The sequence below is a fragment of the Wickerhamomyces ciferrii genome, contig 00186 (genome assembly GCF_000313485.1).
Source record: "Wickerhamomyces ciferrii WGS project CAIF00000000 data, strain NRRL Y-1031 F-60-10, contig 00186, whole genome shotgun sequence".
NCBI classification, from domain to species: domain Eukaryota; kingdom Fungi; phylum Ascomycota; class Saccharomycetes; order Phaffomycetales; family Wickerhamomycetaceae; genus Hansenula; species Hansenula ciferrii.
The window spans coordinates 1-16170 of record NW_011887554.1 but is presented as its reverse complement, the minus strand read 5'-3'; the positions used below and the strand labels follow the sequence as shown (position 1 = coordinate 16170).

Below are 16170 nucleotides of genomic sequence, written 5' to 3'. Positions count from 1 at the left end.
ATCCGGGTAAATCTCGAGCAAAGCCAAGTACAATAAGCACAATGGAGATGGGAATCCGAAAGCAAATTGAGAAGGATAATTGGCTTATAATTATGCTAATATAGGTGAGTCATTAGAGTACAATCAAGTTTAATATAATTACAATTTCATTCATTCATTAAGATCTTCTAGTATACTGTACTGGAGAAACAACTAAACCTCTACCTTTTCTAGCACCTCTATAAATAGTTTCCATAATATCAATCATTTCTTGTTTATCATTTATAACAAAATTCATTTTATTATTATCACCTGTTCCAAAATCACACATCATATGCTTATTCCTATAGAAAAACATTAACGTCATGGGATCATATAATTCATACATCTGAAAAATAGTTAGTACTTTATCCTATTTAACAAAAATTAATACATTACATACCTCATTGAAATCTGGTACTTCATCAATATCACAAATATAAATAGCTGCAAAATTGGCAACCTTTTCAGCAACTCCATAAAGTATTTCATCCATCTTCATACAATCTTTATCCTATTCAAACTTTGTTAGTTTTTCTGGAACAATATAATAGATCAAACAAACAGTAACTTACCCAATCTCTACCAAATCGTATCACCACTATTCTTTCATCTTCTATAATAATAACATCATGTTAGTAAAACCCCAGTTAATCGTTGTTAGCTCACACACTTACCTGAAACTATAGCTTGATCAACATGCCTGAAATCCATTGTTAGTTTTTCATTCTTTTTTTGATCAATATTTAATCAAATTCTTTGAAAACACTTACCATCCTGTATGCAAATGAGGTAAGAATACACTCCCCATTATGATTTATATTAATTCAAGAAAATAGATGAATCTTTCGAACTTTATAGGTTGATATCTTTTAAGTTATATATGATCTTTAATCAAAAATTACCTACCTTAAAAAAACAGTTTCGGTAAGGGCAGAAATAACATAAACTTTTCAAAAAATTCATCAACTTTCAAGTATTTAAAGAGATTTTATTCGAAAATGAGATTGTTTAGATGTATGATCGCTTAATTTAATCTCACAGAGCTCTTCTCAAAAGCACACAAATCACTACATATTAAAGTCTATTTCATTAAAAGGATTTCATTTTAAATATATACAAATTAATTTTTTTTTTATAAGATCATAAACTCTTTTTACATGTTATAACTTTAAATCTATTTTCTTCTTCTACTAGCCTTAGTTTGAACTTTACCACCTTTTTGAACTTCTTGAACATTTTGACCTAATAATTCTAAATATTCATCCATCATTAAATTATCAAGATCTTCTTCTTCTTTTTCAGATTTTAATGCTTCTTCATTAGATTCTTCTTGACCTTCTTGTTGTAAATCTTGTTTAATATTTTCTTCAATATCAAATTGTGAGAATTTTTGTTTAAATCTAGCTATTCTACCACCTGCATTTGGATCAATAACTTCTAAATCTACTCTATTTGGATTCCATAAAGGATGATTTCTTTGATCTTGAATCAATCTTAATTCATCTTTTGGATATTGGGATCTTCTTATAATAACACTACCATCACTTAATTCAGTTTTACAATTAAATTGATAATAAATTGCAGGTCTTGCTTTACCTAATTTAATTTTTTTTAATGGTCTTCTTTTTAATGTTGAATCTGATGTAGCTTGACCTGGTGCTCTACCAGATGCTAATCTTCTCCCCAGTATACTAAGGTTAGGTATACTTTTGATTGTAGGTCTGAACATTATATTTGGAATATAAATAAGATCAAAGGATACCTTGTATAACTTATAAGTTAATAATATTAGTTTTTCATTTACGTACTAGAAATTTTGGTTTTCATTCGTTCAACTTTTTTTTTTTTTTTTTCAATATGTTGTTTATTGTATACATAATTATGTAATTCATCTATAAGAGTTATATGATCAAATTCAGCTATTGGTTAACGAACAACCACCTACCTCAGCAGCGCAGCATCTAAAATTTTTAACGTTACCCTCTTTTATAACCTTTAATCTCTTTTAAATTTTTAAATTGTCGGGGGTCGAACCCCCACTTTCTTATATAAGAAATATTGTAAATACAGCACCTAATACAGCACCTAGTGAAAAATTGGGGTAGGAACGACTGAACTAAATCAGCAGAACCTCTTTTCAGTGTAGTTAAAATTTCGCGAAAAATATCGGTATGGGAAACACCAATATAAGTTCATATATAAAGGAAGTAATAATTAAAGACTACAACTAAATAATGGAGATTAAATTTATATAATAATAAGTTTAAATGACGTGTTCTTATATATCAATATCATCTTGTTTCAGAACATTACTTAATTCTTTCAATTTTTCAGCACCTTTACCATTAAAACGACCAATATATTTTAAAATTTCATCATAATTTGCATTTTTTAAATCAAGTTCATAATCTTCAAATTCATCATCATCATTATCTTCATCATTATCATCATCATTTTGATCATTTCCTTCATCTTCATCATCTTCTTCATCATCTTCATTATCTTTACCTTCTTGTAATTGTAAATTATGTAAAATATGATGTAATTTATCAGAATTCATAGTTAATCCATCCACAACCATTTTTAATTTATATCTCATTAATCTTCTTAGTTTAAACATTGTTAATTTATCAAACCAACCATCATAAAAGTCACATTCTTTATTTATAATAGCTTTAGATAATAATATAACAACATCAGTATCAATTAAATTTTCAAGTTGGAAAGTTAAAGACATTGGTAATTGTTGTCCATCAAATTTAAAAACACTTGGTGTAGAATTTGGTATATCAGTCATGAACCCTTTAGGTATGTTTGTTCTAAAATTTGGAATTCTAAATACTTCAGTTTGATAATTTCTTAAATTTGGTAAAATTCTTGGATCAATACCAAATTTTATATATGATTGTCTCCAAGGACCTTTAGTAAAAGTATATGAAATTTGTGGAAGGGCGAATTTTAATAATGGTTTTAAATGAATTGGTAATATAGATTCAAGATGTTTTCTTAACCATATTGGTTTTTCTTCAAATAATTTAATAATTATATCTAATGTTAATAAAATATCTTTATAAAATGGATTCTCTCTCTGAGATTGGAATGTTTCTAATTGAGATTGTAATTCTTTTGAGGATTCTTGTGGAGTTGGATCTGAATATTTTATAATTATTGAATGTAATTTTATACTTTTATTTCTAGTAACTAATTTACCTTCTTTAACCACAGTCAAGGCATTTTTTTTATAATTATAATTGAATGGTAATGGTATGGAACTGAATCTTGGAGGTGGAGGTAAATCAAATAATTTTTGTTGTTTATTATCAAAATCCCATGGTTTAGTATCTTGTTCAAATTTTAAATTTTTAATTTTTTCAAAATTTAAATCATGAATTGATTCATTAACTTGTTTAACAAATTTTGAATTTTTAACTTGATATTGGAAATCAGACATTTCTCTAAATCTAAAAGTTTTATTTATAATTGCAATTGGTGTTATATGAACATTTTTTTTACCATTTGAATGTAAATTTTGTAAAGTTTTTTGAATATTAAAATTATTTTCTTTATATTCCCTTTTAGGAATTGAAATTTTAATTAAAAGATGTTCATTGGCATTAGTTTTAGCATTTATAGGATGTTCATATAAATTTTTAGTTAATCTAAGTTCTAAAGGGATTTGATTATCAAGACATGATTGTATAATTTTTTCTTTACCACCAACCATATTAAATGCTTTATCAACATTTTTAACTTTTAAAGGAAATTCAATACATGATATATGAGGTATATCTAATGAATGTTCTTTTGCCAATTGTTTGTTTGTAGAATTGCTCATTTTTGGTAATTGGGGATAATTGAGTGAATGATATATATAGTACCTAGTATCAGTGTATCCTATACGCGTTTATATTCTTAAAAGTATAAACAAACGTACAACTTATAATACATCCAAACACCAACTTTCAGAACAATCACAAACGCTTATTACATACAAATGACGAGAAGGTATGGAAACTAAATCATGTCATATGTAATTAGAAGAGAAACACATATTAAATACATTGTCACGTACTACTTAATAATTATATAGTAATTACTTCACTTGTCAACTCGCCTTATATAAATTTATGAACATTAGATCACCTAAATCACTTCCGAGGGTAGATACAATTAACTATAAGACTATATCAATATTTGAGTTTTACAGTATAATTAATATTCTCAAATAGAGACTAGTCTCCAATTAAATTAAACCAGAGCTTGAAAGTAGAATATAGTAGATACCATTATACATGTATATACTAGTTTTGTGTAACCAACCACTAGTTCCGAGGGCAAAAATAAATTTATTTTAACCGACACAAAAACACATTTCCGATATTAATTGATCAAGTTACAAAGTTACTAAAGAAGCGTAAAACTTTGGAGCTTTAAAGTTTTGAAGTACATAACATAGCGTTTGTGCAACGGTCAGCTGTAAAATAACTGGCGAGTCGTGACAGTAAGCGGACCCAGCGTAAATTGTGGTACTGGTATTATTTAAAGTCAATTTTACCGGAGGTCGGAATTCAAAATTGTGTCTGCCATTGTAATCGGGCCATAGTTAACAACAGTTCACCAATATCAAATTAAATTAACGCCAATATTTATAAACTAAAATTAAATTCAATCGAGATTCATAGTCATATGATATATTCCTTAAACGAATAATGATGATTGATTTTAATACTCAAAAACAAATATAAAGGTTCAGGTCTTATAGCTGAATTCAATTGGCATATAAACTTTTTGATGAAATCAACGTAAAGTTTTAGAACAACCATCATCAACCAATTACAAGGTCATAGAATTTTCCTAGTACCAATGTCAGACTTGAAAATGAATTAGAAAATTCATTAATTTCCAAGAGTCCATTGTCTATAGAACTTCAGTTTAAGAGGTGATTCATTATATTGTGATAAAGTTACTACTGGTGCATCGATGCATCACAACGAATTATAGCTTATGAAATTAACTGACAAATATATAGAAAGATTCATAAGGTGGTTGATCTGATCATATTGATACCGATGAACCTGAACGTACAAGAGATCTTTTACCAATATATATATATTAGAACATCGACGTGTATCCTATATTATCTTCTCCACAATTTGAGTTTCCTGAATTCTTAGTGAAACATCTGACTAAGAATTGGAATTCATATGGGTACAAGTAACAACAAGGCAAGTTGCTGATCCAGCACTCAACTGATGTACTTTGTGATATGAGTGTCTAGGATCTATGATAATTCCTATTTTTCCAGGGTTCAATTGATTTCCACGCTTCTAGAAATCTCTATGAAAATTAACCGCCCATGAAATTAACATAACAAAACAATTCCAGAAAATTCTAATTCAAATCAATTCCAATCAAAATTCTTTTAAGCAGCTTCATTTACTTAGACTACTAATATGTCGTTGTCTACGTAGTCGTCTACCTACGTTCTCCCTACGTTCTACCTAGTTCTTCCACCTTCCACCTAAATGTTCCTCCCCGTAAATCTCTTTCTGGAGTGCCTGGCCGCCCACGGGCCCAGCCAAAAAATCTGCCAAAAATGTCATCTTATAAAAGCAAAAAAATGGTTTCTGTGTGTTTTTAATTGCGAAAGCAAGAACAATAAAATGTAAATAAGCAATAACAGCGCAGCGCAATTATAAAACAATAAATCTCAACAACAATTAAATATCAATTAAATCAATCTCAATTTCAATCTTTCAACTTTACTATTCACTCAATAACCCATTGTCATCTTTGGAAAAAAGTTATATCAATTACAATAAAGAGATCTAATACATCATGTCATCATCTGGTAACGTCTTGGTCGTATCAAATAGAATACCTGTCACTTTGAAAAAAACTCAAGATGGCCAATATCAATACAATATGTCTTCTGGTGGGTTAGTTACCGCTTTACAAGGTTTAAAGAAAACAAGTACTTTCCAATGGTTTGGTTGGCCTGGTTGGGAAGTTCCTGAAAAAGATCAAGCAAAAGTTACAAAAGATCTTGATGAAAAATTTAATGCTTCACCTGTTTTCTTAAGTGATGAAATTGCTGAATTACATTATAATGGATTTTCAAACTCAATTTTATGGCCTTTATTCCATTATCATCCTGGTGAAATAAATTTTGATGAAAATGCTTGGATTGCTTATAATGAAGCTAATCAAGCTTTTGCAAATGAAATTATAAAACATGTTAAAGATAATGATGTTGTTTGGGTTCATGATTATCATTTAATGTTATTACCTGAATTATTAAGAGATATGATTCAGGAAAGAGGTATCAAAAATGTTAAATTAGGTTGGTTTTTACATACTCCTTTCCCATCTTCAGAAATTTATAGAATTTTACCTGTAAGACAAGAAATTCTAAAAGGTGTCTTGAGTTGTGATTTATTAGGTTTCCATACTTATGATTATGCAAGACATTTCTTATCATCTGTGGAAAGAATATTAGGTGTTAATACATCTCCAAATGGGGTTGAATATAAAGGTCGTTATGTTAACGTTGGTGCCTTCCCAATTGGTATTGATGTTGATAATTTTACTGAAGGTTTGAAAAAACCAAGTGTTGTAGAAAGAGTCACTGCATTAAAACAAAAATTTAAAGATACCAAAATCATTGTTGGTGTTGATAGATTAGATTATATTAAAGGTGTTCCACAAAAATTACATGCTTTTGAAGTTTTCTTAAATGAACATCCAGAATGGATTGGTAAAGTTGTCTTGGTTCAATTAGCTGTTCCTTCAAGAGGTGATGTTGAAGAGTATCAATCTTTAAGAGCAACTGTTAATGAATTAGTTGGTAGAATTAATGGTACTTTTGGTACTGTGGAATTTGTACCAATTCATTTCATGCATAAATCAATCCCATTTGAAGAACTTATATCATTATATAGTGTTAGTGATGTTTGTTTAGTTAGTTCAACAAGAGATGGTATGAATTTAGTTAGTTATGAATATATTGCATGTCAAGAAGAATTAAAAGGTTCATTAATTTTATCAGAATTTACTGGGGCTGCTCAATCTTTAAATGGTGCTTTAGTTATTAATCCTTGGAATACTGATGAATTATCTCAAGCTATTCATGAAAGTTTAACAATTCCTCAAGAAAAAAGATCTTCAAATCATTCAAAACTGTTCAATTATATTTCTAAATATACTAGTGCTTTTTGGGGTGAAAATTTTGTTAAAGAACTGTATAAAATTGATAATCAAAATTAATTATTATACTAATTACTTTATATATGGAGAACAGTTTGATACAATAAAAGAGTTTTTTTAAGAATATAGAGCTGTGTTTAAATATGCAAAATGTTGGATGTGTATTTGTTTATGATATTATGTACTTACTATTTTATAATAGATGTTGAAAATCGGTCTAAAAATAAATAAATATGTATATTAATAGTAGTTTCAAATCTTCATTGGATAGAAAAGTCTTTTAAAATAATGTTTTGTATCTCTTTTCAGAATTTCATCACAATCGTTTATACTCTTTTCAAGATCTTTTTTCAATTCTTTAATATTATCATCATGTTGAAATACAGTACCTGCATTATATTTTTCAACACTATTGTCATCAACATCAATGTTTTTTAAATCTTTTATAAATTGTTTTCTTTGACGTTCATAACTTAATTTAACTTGTACTTCTCTTTGAGGTAATAAAATAAATATAGCTGCAATAAATAATAACCCACCAAAGATTTGTGTATACAAGAAAGGATTTGAAATTGAATAATCCCTTAAACCTAAAGCTATAACTTCAACAGGTAATGAAAAAAAACTTGAAATCATATTAATTATTGCCCAACTTGATATAAATTCATCTAAAGAAAATGCATCTGCAATTAAAACAGCACTCATAACGTTCCCAACACCAATATTGAAACCAATTAATAACGCACAAAATAATAATGAAATAAAAGTTTTGGCATTTATCCAAAATCCCATTATTAATACTGCCAATACTAGATCAATAACCATTGGATAAGTAACTCGTCCAATGTATTTATCTGCAATAAATCCCATGAATGGTCTCCCAAAAACTTGTGCTGTATTGATTAAAGCTGTTAAAGTGGATGCTTGATTTGATGAAAGACCCATTGTTGTTGCATAGGTTGAATATGAAAAAATAATCATACTATAACCAATAAGACAAAATGCAGACCATAAAGAAATACACCACAATGATTTATGTTTCAAAACTTTTGGATTAAATACAATTTTGAAGTTTTTCATCAAGTTTTCAAGAGTTATTGGGTCTTTTTGTAATGGCGTTCTTGGTTTAATGAAAATAATGGAAAGTGTGGTTAAAAAACATGTTACAATACCAACCATTCTTAATGCCCATACCTGATCCCCAGTTTTCTTGATGGTTGCATTAACACCAACTGAAAATATAACACCACCAAGTCCAGTACCACCAAAGCAAAAACCTGATGCTAAACCTCTTTTTTTCAAAAACCAACCAGGTACAACAATAGTAGCAGGTATAAACAAAAAAGAATATGATGCACCAACGATAATACCTTGACAAACATATAAGTGCCAAATCTTTGTAGCAAATGATGCTAATATATAACCTATCAGGTGTGTACAACACGCGATGGACATAATTAGTTTTAACCCAAATAATTTCATACAAATCATTGTTAAAGGTGCAAAAAATTGTGCACAAAATACAATAAGACCAGCTATAATTGCAAAATCCATCTGTGTAGTACCAGGAAACACCTCATTATCTAAATAATATTGTAAAAAAACTCCAAATCCTGAATTACTACCCCATGTACATACTTGAATTGTCACAACACAAGCTACACAAACCCATCCATATCCTCCATCTGGAGGTAAGTCAATTTCACCTGTTGATTTATTTGTGAAGACTTTTTCGATTTTGGAAATTGGTTTACCAATTTCTAGATCTTGATTTGAATAATTGGAATCATGATCTTCATCATTATTTTGATTATAATCTTTAAGGATATTTGCGTGGGTTTGGTTAATTGGTTCATGATAATTTTCCTCAAATTGTATCGCATCACCAAGTTCAAAATTTCTTGTTAATACTTTGTCTAATTCTTTAGCTTCGACATTATAATAATTCTTCCCACTTGTTGTTCTTAATAATGATATAGATCGGTTCCTCCTCAATTCATCTGTTGATATTATAATTTCAGAATCTTTTTCCTTGTGGGTTTGAGATGATTGAAGTTCATTTTGATCATTTGACGTTTTTGGATCTAAAGGTATTGGATTAAGGCCTTGTTTATCTTCATACGAAGAGAATGAAGTGAGAGAATCATGGTCGTTTGAATTTGAATTGTCCTTCATGATAACTTTGAGCCATTGAATATTTTAAATAGATCTGGTCTATTATATATTACTGGATATATGTGGATAAATATTGGAATATAAAAATATTTCACCTTGGTTCCACAGGTAAGTGATCTGAGATGGTGAGTAGGAAGTGCTAATATTGTTCTATGGATTATAACTGTATTCTTTATCTACTTTGTCTCTAGTCAAGAACCCACATACAATCTGTCTTAAAGTTGAACATACTTGACTGCAGTTTAAGCGTAGCTGCCAAAAAAAAGAGTGGATCGAAGCCATAATTTTTTCTCAACAAGGTAAGATAAACGTCAAATTAACGGAAGTCAACGGAAATCAACGGATTCTGCACCAGCGTTGATTTTTCAGCTTGACACAAAATGAAAAGAGATCAATACTACTCACGATCTACTACTTTTATGCTTAAAATTGAACCTGTTCATTTGTCAACCATGAAACACAATTTGTGAAGCACAAAATGTTGTTCAATATTGCGTGTTGATTTGAGGTGATCATCATATAATGATAATGAGTTGATCACCTCTTGATGGTTTACCGTTTGGCATGGGACCAGATTCAAAATGCAGTTCATGAGACGATAATAGCACATATCACCATACCAGGTCTAGGTATGTATATAATCAATTATACTAGTATATCCATGGGCTATATATACATATGAAAAGCTGTTGAAATGAAGAATATTGTTCCTTAAATCTTCATTGGATAAAAAAGTCTTTTAAAATAATGTTTTATATCTTTCTTCAAAATTTCATCACAATCATTTATACTGTTTTCAAGATCTTTTTTCAATTCTTTAATATTATCATCACGACGCTCAAATACAGCACCCGCATTATAGTTTTCAACAATATTATGATCAACATCAATGTTTTCTAAATCTTTTATAAATTGCTTCCTTTGACGTTCATAGCTTAATTTAACTTGCCATTCTCTTTGTGGTAACAAGACAAATATAGCTGCAATAAATAATAACCCACCAAAGATTTGTGTATACAAGAAAGGATTTGAAATTGAATTATCTCTTAATCCTAAAGCCATAACTTCAACAGGTAATGAAAAAAAAGCTAAAATCATATTCATTATTGCCCAACCTGATATATATTCTTCTAATGTAAAAGAATCTGCAATTAATACAGCACTCATAACACTACTAACCCCAATATTGAAACCAAGTAATAATGCACAAAATAATAATGATATATACGTTTTGGCATTTATCCAAAATCCCATTATTAAAATTGCCAATACTATATCAAGTACCATTGGATAAGTTACACGACCAACATATCTATCTGCAATAAATCCTAAAAAAGGTCTACCAAAGATTTGTGCTGCATTGATTAAAGCTGTTAAAGTTGAAGCTTGATCTGGTGAAAGACCCATTGTTGTTGCATAAGTTGAATATGAAAAAATAACCATATTATAACCCATAAGACATAATGCAAACCATATTGAAACACTCCATAATGCTTGATGTTTCAAAATTTTTGGATCAAACATTTTTTTGAATTTTTTTTTAACATTTTCTATAGTTAATGATTCTTTTGGTAATGGAATTCTAGGTTTAATGAAAATAATGGAAAGTGTTGTTAAAAAACATGTTACAATACCAACCATTCTTAATGCCCATACTTGAGTTTCAGTTTTCTTAATTGTAGCATTAACACCAACTGAAAATATAACACCACCAAGTCCAGTACCACCAAAGCAAATACCTGCAGCTGTACCTCTTTTTTTCAAAAACCAACTTGGTAAAACAATATTAGCAGGTACAAATAAAAATGAATATGATGACCCCACGATAAAACCTTGACAAACATATAAATGCCATATTTTTGTAGCAAATGATGCTAAGATATAACCAATAAGATGTACACAGCATGCAACGGACATTATTACTCTTAAACCAAACAATTTCATACAAATCATTGCTAATGGTGCCAAAAATTGTGCACAAAATAGTATAATACCAGCTATGATTGCAAAATCCATATGAGTTGCACCAGGGAAAACATCATTATCTAAATAGTATTGTAAGAAAACACCAAATCCTGCATTACTACCCCATGTACATGCTTGGATTGATACAACACAAGCTACACAAACCCAGCCATATCCTCCATCTGGTGGTAAATCAATTTCTCCTGTTGACTTATTTGTGAAAATTTTTTCAATTTTGGAAGTTGGTCTACCTAATTCTAAATCTTTATTATATTTATTATCATCATCATCATCTTGATTGTATTCTTTAAAAATATTTGAATGGTTTGAATTAATTGGGGGTTGAAAAGTTTCATCTAATTGAACTGAATCACCAAGTTCAAAATTTTTTGTTAATACTTTATCCAATTCTTCAATGCTTTCATTGTGAATACTTTTCCGACTTGATGATTTGGATATTAAAGATGTAGGTCTTTTGAATGAAGATGAACGATTTCTAGTTGTTCTTGAGGTTATACTTTCAGAATCTTTCCCTTTTAAGTGTTGATTTGGTTGGAATTCATCTTTATCATTTGTTTTTTGGTTTAACAGTATTGGATTAAGACTTTGTTCATCTTCATATGAAGAGAATGAAGAGGAAGATTCATTATTGTTTGAATTTGAATTTAGATTATTGACCATGTTGATCTTTAGCTAATGAAGCATACAATCTAAGTACTGTAGATTTGATTAAATATTGATCATAATAGTATAATTACTTTGGATATACAGTTTAGATTTTATACAAGATTAAATATATTGCAATTTGCATTTGCAAGAGCCCTGTTTTGGTAAATTCATATGCAACGTCGCAACGTCGACTAGTATATGCAAGTCAAAAAAAAAAAATTAAAGCCCATTTCTGTCATGACAAGATGACAAGTGCTCGTGGTTTAATTACTCAAGTATAAACAGTGAACACCGGTGATAATCCTATATTGGGCATGAGAATCTTGGTTATGACGTTATGACTCACTTTTTTCCAATCAATCTTAATCAATCTTAACTTCACTAGGAGTCCTAGTCAAAAATTCAGATGAATGTTAAACCATCTAATACAAAATCAAAACCCGCGCGCAGAAGGGATATTTAAGGAAGATGATAAGATGATGAACTGAGTCATAGTTAGTGTTATAACTCATAGGGCCGGCTATAGGCTATAGGCTGTTTTGGTTATATTCAATCAGTTTTAGGAATTTATGGCCGGTGAAATGTCAAACTAATTATATAACCTTCGCATCGGACACCCACACGCTAAGGTACTTGGTGTTAGCGCCGTTTGGTACGTTTGACGGCTTGCTTGACAGATCCTCTTGTTCAATAGATACTTAAATCTTTCTCATCGTTAAGGAATGGAAGTTGATCACATAGTAGTCCCACCAGGGCCATACCGCTAACTGAATGTTGTTGGTGGTTATGTGTTATAGTATGCTTTATCTAACCAAATTTGAGAAAACCCATCTCTTCAACTCATTATAAGGAATTGACAATGAAGCTATAGCCACGTTGTTACTATTATATATAAGGGGATTCACTTATCTCATGGTCTATAGAGAATATGATCGATATCAGCTCATATATTGATGTTTCCTCTTAATGGATATCAAATATCGCCCTTATACAGTATTCTAATATAATAGATGTTGAGCGCATCCATCTGAAAATAAATATGCAGCTTATATTATAATATATATTATGAATGAAGCTTCTTTCAAATCTTCATTGGATAGAGAAGTCTTTTAAAATAATGCTTAATATCTTTTCTCAAAATTTCATCACAATCATCTATACTCTTTTTTAAATCTTTTTTCAATTCTTTCAAATGAACAGTTTGTTCCACAAAATATTCGACTTCATCACCAATTACAATATCATCAAGTTTCTGTAAATCATTGATAAATTGTTGTTTTTGACGTTCATAACTTAATTTAACTTGCCATTCCCTTTGTGGTAATAAAACAAATATAGCTGCAATAAATAATAATCCACCAAAGATTTGTGTATACAAGAAAGGATTTGAAATTGAGTTATCTCTTAAACCTAAAGCCATAACCTCAACTGGTAATGCAAAAAAAGCTAAAATCAAATTCATTATTGCCCATCCTGATATATATTCATCTAATGTAAATGAATCTGCAATGAATACAGAGCTCATAACACTACTAACACCAATATTAAACCCAATTAATAATCCACAAATCAATAATGATATGAAAGTTTTAGCATTTATCCAAAACCCCATTATTAAAATTGCCAATACCATATTAAGTATCAAAGGATAAGTTATACGACCAACAAATCTATCTGCAACAAAACCTAAAAAAGGTCTACCAAAGATTTGTGCTGCATTAATTAAAGCTGTTAAAGTAGATGCTTGACCTGGTGAAAGCCCAATTGTTGTTGCATAAGTTGAATATGAGAAGATAACCATATTATAGCCAGTAGTACAAATTGCATACCATATAGATACACACCATAATGCTTGATGTTTTAAAACTTTTGAATCAAACATTGTCTTGAAATTATTTAGAACATTTTGTAAAGTTAATGATTCTTTTTGTAATGGTATTCTTGGTTTAATGAAAATAATTGAAAGTGTAATCAAAAAACATGTTACAATACCAACCATTCTTAATGCCCATACTTGGGTCCCCGTTTTCTTGATAGTAGCATTAACACCAACTGAAAATATAACACCTCCAAGTCCTGTACCACCAAAGCAAATACCTGCTGCTGTACCTCTTTTTTTCAAAAACCAACTAGGTAAAACAATATTTGCAGGTACAAATAAAAATGAGTAAGATACACCCACTATAAAACCTTGACAAACGTATAAATGCCATATTTTTGTGGCGAATGAAGCCAATATATAACCGATAAGATGTGTACAACAAGCTATGGACATAATTAATCTTAACCCAAATAATCTCATACAAATCATAGCTAAAGGAGCAAAAAATTGTCCACAAAATACAATCATACCAGCTATAAGTGCAAAATCCATATGAGTTGCACCGGGGAAAACATCATTATCTAAATAGTATTGTAAGAAAACACCAAATCCTGCATTACTACCCCATGTACATGCTTGAATTGCCACAACACAAGCTACACAAACCCAACCATATCCTCCATCTGGTGGTAAATCAATTTCACCTGTTGATTTGTTTGTGAAGATTCTTTCCACTTTGGAAGTTGGTCTACCTAATTCTAAATCTTCATTGTATTCATGATCATCATCTTTGTTGAATTCTTCAAGGACATTCCCATGGTTCAAATTGATTGGTTTATGGGAATTTCCATCTAATTGAATTGAATCACCAATATCATAATTTTTTAGTAATACTTGATCTAATTCTTCAATTTCATTATAAGTACTTTTCCGACTTGATGTTTTGGATAATAACGATGTAGGTCTTTTGAATGATGATGAAAGTTTTCTATTTGTTCTTGTTATATTTTCAGAATCTTTCCCTCTTGAGTGTTGAGTAATTGATTGAAATTCCTTTTTATCATTTGTTCTTTGACTTAAAAGTATTGGATCTAGACCTTCATTATCTTTGTGTGAAGAGAATGAAGTAAAAGAATCATTGTTGTTTGCATTTGAATTCTTGATCATTATGCTATCGAATGGTTGAGATAGATCTAATCCCTTGATTATATTAGTAATATGCAAATATTAGAATAAATTTTGGGATAGCTTTGGACTATATTTACTACTATCAAACTTTATGTTATTCTTTAGATCTTTGATGAACCGTAATTATGTTCATTTCCAATCGCTATTATATATCTAGCCATGAGCTCACATAGACCTTATGAACATTGGATATACCTTAGATTTCAATTGATCGATCTTTTTGAGTCATTGATAATAGATAATATACAGTGAACAGTGAAAAAAGATATCCCCAATTTGGGAAAATAAAACGGGTATATAAAAACATATAGAAAACGCGCGTAACCCCTAAATAGGTAATTCTCCCGACCTCCAAACTTTTAGCGAACAACTATTATCTATTAAAGCATCTCATTAGCATGAGAAGAAGGAAACATATTCATATTCACGTATCGTTACGTTATATATTGATTTACTATTACTCACCGATTCGTCTTTAAGAGTTACACAGATTACCGATCAAAAATTAAATAAATATGTATATTTATACTAGTATACTGATATAAAAGCTGTTGAACTTGTTTTATGTTAAATCTTCATCGGATAGAAAAGTCTTATGAAATAATGTTTCATATCTTTCTTCAAAACTTCATCACAATCGTTTATACTTTTTTCAAGATCTTTCTTCAGTTCTTTAATATGAATATTTTGTTCAGATATAGATTCTTCACCAATATCAAGATTTTGTAAATCATTAATAAACTCTTGTCTTTGACGTTCATAACTCAATTTAACTTTCCATTCTCTTTGTGGTAATAGAATAAATATAGCTGCAATAAATAATAACCCACCAAAGATTTGTGTATATAAGAAAGGATTTGAAATTGAATTATCCCTTAATGCTAATGCCATAACTTCAACTGGTAATGAAAAAAACCCTAAAATCATATTCATTATTGCCCAACCTGACATAAATTCCTCTAATGTAAATGAATCTGCAATTAATACAGCACTCATAGTATTCCCAACACCAATATTGAAACCAATTAATAATGCACAAAATATTAATGATATGAAAGTTTTAGCATTTATCCAGAATCCTAGTATTAGAATTGCCAATACTATATCAAGCACCATTGGATAAG

The 16170-nt window shown here is 29.5% G+C and overlaps 6 protein-coding genes across 6 annotated transcripts; 1 reads left to right on the top strand and 5 right to left on the bottom strand.

Annotated features, from left to right (window-relative positions):
* Positions 1-1195: 1195 nt before the first annotated feature.
* On the bottom strand, positions 1196-1750 carry MRPL36 (mitochondrial 54S ribosomal protein bL31m; the record flags this gene model as incomplete). The annotated part of the gene is made up of 1 exon (XM_011274579.1): positions 1196-1750. The coding sequence occupies one exon, from the start codon at positions 1748-1750 to the stop codon at positions 1196-1198; it is 555 nt and encodes a 184-aa protein (XP_011272881.1).
* A 549-nt stretch (positions 1751-2299) lies between these two features.
* TFC1 (transcription factor TFIIIC subunit TFC1) lies at positions 2300-3856 on the bottom strand (the record flags this gene model as incomplete). The annotated part of the gene is made up of 1 exon (XM_011274578.1): positions 2300-3856. One exon carries the CDS (start codon positions 3854-3856, stop codon positions 2300-2302), a length of 1557 nt encoding a protein of 518 aa, XP_011272880.1.
* Positions 3857-5859: 2003 nt separating this feature from the next.
* TPS1 (alpha,alpha-trehalose-phosphate synthase (UDP-forming) TPS1) lies at positions 5860-7287 on the top strand (the record flags this gene model as incomplete). The annotated part of the gene is made up of 1 exon (XM_011274577.1): positions 5860-7287. One exon carries the CDS (start codon positions 5860-5862, stop codon positions 7285-7287), a length of 1428 nt encoding a protein of 475 aa, XP_011272879.1.
* Positions 7288-7479: 192 nt separating this feature from the next.
* On the bottom strand, positions 7480-9402 carry BN7_4819 (MCT family MFS transporter; the record flags this gene model as incomplete). The annotated part of the gene is made up of 1 exon (XM_011274576.1): positions 7480-9402. The coding sequence occupies one exon, from the start codon at positions 9400-9402 to the stop codon at positions 7480-7482; it is 1923 nt and encodes a 640-aa protein (XP_011272878.1).
* Positions 9403-10113: 711 nt separating this feature from the next.
* BN7_4818 (MCT family MFS transporter) lies at positions 10114-12048 on the bottom strand (the record flags this gene model as incomplete). The annotated part of the gene is made up of 1 exon (XM_011274575.1): positions 10114-12048. The coding sequence occupies one exon, from the start codon at positions 12046-12048 to the stop codon at positions 10114-10116; it is 1935 nt and encodes a 644-aa protein (XP_011272877.1).
* Positions 12049-13117: 1069 nt separating this feature from the next.
* BN7_4817 (MCT family MFS transporter) lies at positions 13118-15025 on the bottom strand (the record flags this gene model as incomplete). The annotated part of the gene is made up of 1 exon (XM_011274574.1): positions 13118-15025. The coding sequence occupies one exon, from the start codon at positions 15023-15025 to the stop codon at positions 13118-13120; it is 1908 nt and encodes a 635-aa protein (XP_011272876.1).
* Positions 15026-16170: the final 1145 nt, after the last annotated feature.